Source organism: Stegastes partitus, unplaced genomic scaffold (assembly GCF_000690725.1).
Source record: "Stegastes partitus isolate 25-593 unplaced genomic scaffold, Stegastes_partitus-1.0.2 Scaffold1622, whole genome shotgun sequence".
Taxonomy (NCBI): Eukaryota; Metazoa; Chordata; class Actinopteri; family Pomacentridae; genus Stegastes; species Stegastes partitus.
Window position 1 is genome coordinate 25,231 of NW_007579353.1, and position 5,418 is coordinate 30,648.

A 5,418-nucleotide genomic window follows, 5' to 3' on the forward strand; every position below is an offset into this window, starting at 1 on the left:
TTGCATATTTGAAACAAAAAGTACACAAAGCACACAGTGAAATGTAAGTATGAGCATATTCACGCTGATTATTTAAAGTAATCCTGTGATGATACTGAGATTTATTAAGTCAACACATGTAGAGAGAATCCTCTCTTGCACTTTCTCTTGCACTGAAACATACGCTTTGTGCTTTAATCTCCATTTCTCCATAAGGAGATCTGGACTTATGAGGATGCACGTTACGACCACAGCAGACCGGTCACTCCTCTGCTGTGACATATGGCTTTTGACAGAGGGCATGGCTCAGCCATCGGTGCTCAGACAAGCCAATCATGTGAGAGGTGGCAGAAAAAATGGGTGGAAGGCACGTAAGGGCAGGGTCACGTCTGAGACGAGGCCCTCAGACAAGACAAGCAGCAGCTGGCAAACTACATCAATCTGTAATCAATGAACCAACTGGTAGATGGGATTATATGCCTAACTGCACAGCTAACCAGTCCATCTCAAAATGAGCAGACAGCATCAGCTTGTGTGCATGACCCAATACCAGAGAGAGGCATTATTCTATGCCTCCGACAGTGATTAATCATTCATAACCTGCCTCTACACCCAAGCTTTGAGTCTGTCAATACACAGTGACAGGACCTATATGTTGACCCCGACAAAGGATGGCATCAGAAAATAAAAAACCTGAAGATGTATTCTACTAAGTTCGGTAAATAAAAGTAGCAATAAATTCATATTAAAGTATTAAATTACAATTGAAATTCCTGTGTTCAACATTTAACCTACAAATGCTATATACTTCTGCCTATAATATGTGAGGATTATAATAACTGATGCATTCGTGTGTGAGCTTTAATTTGGAGTTCACTTTGACTGCTTTTCAATGCTGGGATATTTAAAAATGATCATGTTTCATAAAAAATTGCAATCCTGAGCGTAACGGTAGCTGAGAGTAAAATGTGTATTAAGTATAATGTGTCTCTCTGACAGCAGTTAAGTAGAAGGTTTTTTTTATAACATTAAAATGCTCCGGCGAAGTACAAATAAAACTGCAGAACTGACAATACATATAGCCACTGTGATCCAACTTTTACTTCTTGTGTTTTAGGCTGTGTCTATGTGCCACAGGAACCTGCTGAATTACAGAATTCAATGCTGGCAGATGGGACGGACAGACAGACAAATTATTCTGTCTGTCTCATTTTCTCGGCCGACTAAACAGATCAATTATTTATTTCACATGTGCTCCCCAGTACATAAGGCGCCTTAATGCATCCTGTATACTGTAATCCATCACTGATAAAAGGAGATTTAAACATTTGCACCCAAAGTGCTGCCAAAAACCTTCAGTGGTGCAGTAATCTTCACACCATCTTGGTCCATATTGTTTGAGAGCCATAATCCCCTGATGTGCTGCTAAAATCCCTCAGGTTACAGGCCCCACTTACACTTCTGTTGCCTCGGGCTAATCTCAGATTATAGTTCTCATCACATGGTGGCCAATTACATGAGAAGTGAAAGGGAACTTTTTGATTCCTTATGTAACCAAATAAAATCTCATAACCCCAAAGCTGAGGTGCTTTAAAAGATTACATGTTAAATTTATGAAAAAGTAAAACACAAGGTAGTGATATCCACACACTAAACTCTGAGGCACATAAAACAATGCCTGAGCCACACATTTATTAAAACGACAGAACACAGAAAAATGCTAAATTACAAAAGAAGACATTTGAATTTCTGAAATACTGATGAATTGATTCATTTTATATTCATGCAGCATTTCATTTATTATTATTCTGTTTACTTGAAAGTTAAATTATGGGTTCAGTTCTTAATAGTTAAGAGTGGAAAACTGGAAAATGTCTACAATTTAAGCCATAAAAAGTTTGTTTGCACCATCAGCTGTGGTGACTTGAGCTACCAGATGGTAGACTTTTGGTGTTTGTGACACATGGCAACGAGCGAAGCCCGAGATAATTGGAATTTCATTAAGGTTTTGTTTGTGGGTGTGCTGAGTGTGTGTATATATGCCTGTGTGTGTGTGTGTGTGTGTGTGTGTGTGTGTGTGCAGAGAGTGGGTGTGGGTGTTTATGAGTCTGCATGGGTGTGTTTCTCTATGAGCAATATTGAGGAAGGGGTGGAGGGGGACTCCACCTGCTGCCACCTGTTCATCTGCTCCGTCTTATAAAAGCTGCTGCCTCACTGTCTCCAGGATCACAGACACCTTGGACTCCTCAGACTGTCCACTACCTGGACTTACAAATATCAGGACACCCAGCGTGGACACTAAACGAGGCTGTAACACAGAGGAACCCTTGAAGAACCTTGAAACTGGGAACTCCTGCGATAAATCTGCTAATTTGTAGCTGAGTGTTTCCGATCTGACCACAGATTGATTCTTCTAACAAAAACCATGAAGTCCCGTCGAGCCAGCTGCACCGACTCTGGATCTGAGTCCTCGGAGCCGGACTCCAAGAGCCCAGAGAAGTACGAGACCGCCACGAGGCGACGGATGGCTGCCAACGCCAGAGAGAGGAAGAGGATGCAGGGTTTGAACACAGCCTTCGATCGCCTGCGTAAAGTGGTTCCTCAGTGGGGCCAAGACAAGAAACTGTCCAAGTATGAAACCCTGCAGATGGCCCTGAGCTACATCATGGCCCTGAACCGGATCCTGACAGACGCCAGGAGGCACACTGCTCCTCACCGGCAGTGGCTGGACCTGCAGTTTGACTGTGTGCAGCCTGAAAACTACTCCTGCCTGATGACGTACGACTCTCCTGCTGAACAGGACTACATCCACTCGTCGTTCTCCTATCAGTTCGACAGCCATCAGGTCCACGCGTAAACTGCTGCCACGTGGCAGATAACCAGTCATGTTGTTGGATGTGAGTGACAATGTGAAGATGTTTTCTCCAGTCTAGGAGACAGTAAATACATTTGTATTGCATTATTTTTTATTTTGCATTTATTTAGTCTTTGTATGACAATCGGCGAGGCTTCTGTTTCCGTTTGAAGTCTGTTCTTTGCTTTTGTTAGGAGACCCAGCAGCGCAGAGCAAATTTTTGTTCAAAGTATAGCAATGAAAGAACTGTAGTGTCTTCACAGTGACCATTGATTGTACTGAAGATGCAGACAATGGTGTATTTTCATCCCTTATTTTGATATGGCCCTAAAATGTTGTGCAATGTTCAATGGATTCTGAGAAAATCATTGTAGTCTCAATTGCACAGTCAAAGTCAAGATGTAACTATTTTCTCAAAGTGTTTGTAGAGTTGAAAAATAGGTGTTATTTTTCACAGACCTCTATTTTGTTTAATTATAGTTTTTCATCAAAAATAAAAATTATTTTGTATGAAAGCCAGCGTCTCTTGTTTTGATTCTCTCTTCTATTGGGTATCACTCATCAGCTCATTATAATGGTGACAGACTGTATGTATGCAGCACATGTTAGGTTTTCCAACAACACAAAGCCAACTTCTTATTAACAAAACTCACATTTTCCTCCTATAATTATATAAAAATCTAAAATGGCATGCCTAAAAATCTTCAAATTCTAAATAACTTAGAGCACACTAGTAAAATTTACTCTCAATTTTAGCATTTTAGTAAAAACTTTGCACACTTAAATGCTCATAATCTCACTTTGTGGATAAAACAGGGGTTATCCTGGGGAGAAAAAAATTTACAACATGATTTGTCGTGTTTGTGCCAAGGTCTCTGCCAGAGAGAGGGCAGGTCATGTCCACTGCACTGCGTCCTGGGGAATAAATCATCCTTTTGTTCAGAGTCACTGTGCTTTGAGATAAGACACTTACGTCACCGGGGAGAACAAAAATCCTAAAACAGACACTATTTTGGGACTCAGTACAATCATTTAACTCGTCTATTCCTGACTTTTCGCTACACAAATAGCTCCGTTTGGGGTTTAAAAGCATTGCACTCACTCAGGCCAGCTAGAGGACGGACCGGTGCAAGCAGAGATGTACCAGGATGCCATACGACCAGTGACTGTTGCAGCAGCATGGCTACAGATTTAAATGGCAATCGCCAGCCACTGAAAAGTGATTATTACAGATTTAAATAAGTTTGAAAGGTGGCACAAGCCGCAGCAGATTAAGGAAGCCTGCGAACCAGATCCTAGCACGGCTTCAGCAGGGGAGCAGAAATTAAACTCCATTGTGTGGTAATGGCTGTGTGTAATCGCTCTGTTCAGAGCCGCTGAAGCATGAACGGCCATAGCTGGACCCAAACTCTATCTGCATTAAGTAGGAGACATCTACAGCAGTACATTAACTTTAATGTCCAAATATGATAACACTATATACATCGTTAAGTCTGGAGTGGTTTGGGTGGTGGTATTTGGAACATTTGGATAATATCATATTCCAGTATGTCCGGGTTACACCTTCTAACTGCACACAAAAAGCAAACAAACAGATACAAAGATCCATATGTACATAACATAAATCAAACCATGAAAGAAGAAATGTAGCTAAAATATTAATCAGTTTACCTGCTAAAGTACTTAAATACATGTGTGTTAAGTGTTTCAGGAGGTTTTTTCAAAGTTTTGAAAGAAGAGCCACAGCCAGCAGACAAGGTGCCAAACACTCACACAGATGGTCACAAGGATTCTTATGGTACACTGAATGTTTGCATACCTAATAAACATATTCTGACAGTTGGCATGCCAAAAATGAATAGACAGCAGAGTCAAAAGTGCATCACAGTAATGAGGCAGAGGCCGACGATCGCCCTCCTCATTAATTCAGTCACGAGGGGTGAACAGTTGGTGACAGAATATAATCGACATGCAAATGATTGATTTCCTCAATAGGAGCACGTTATTGGATGAGTTGTTAATCAATAGTGACAACAATGTGCTCAGCATGGAAGTAATTGAGAGGGCAAAACAAATTAAACGTCTTTTAACTGCTGAATTATTTAACGTGGCCGCATGTTTTCTTTTAAAAGACATTGGCACCAACTTTACAGGTGGATACTGTACAGACTGCCACTACAGGATGAGCTTCAAGTAACTTTATTTTACACCATTTGAGCTCTTTACAGTGATTGAGGATTGTTGGTGAGATGATCACATTTTGAATTTCATGTTATTTTGTCAAATGCACAATCTAAAGATGTTAAATGTGAGATAAGTATTGTCCACTAAGGATCCCAGTATGTTCATACTGTGTGAAGGCAACACCTACCATGTTTAACCTGACCGTGTTTTTACTGGATCTCAAACTCAAGACCACAAAAGCCACAGCACTGGACCAGCAGCTCCTCCCTCTGCAAAGCCCGTGTCATCCACTCTTTATAAACATCTCTCCAGCAGGTGTTCAGAAGCTGCTGAAACGACTGGACGTCCCTCTCCTCCCTGATCTAAACACTAGCGGTCGATACACAGGTGTACCTTGGAGC

General features: G+C 41.2%; 1 protein-coding gene across 1 annotated transcript; it reads left to right on the forward strand.

Moving 5' to 3' along the window:
* The first annotated feature begins 2,404 nt into the window (after positions 1-2,404).
* atoh7 (atonal bHLH transcription factor 7) lies at positions 2,405-2,836 on the forward strand. The gene has a single exon (XM_008301024.1). It carries the CDS (start codon positions 2,405-2,407, stop codon positions 2,834-2,836), a length of 432 nt encoding a protein of 143 aa, XP_008299246.1.
* Positions 2,837-5,418: the final 2,582 nt, after the last annotated feature.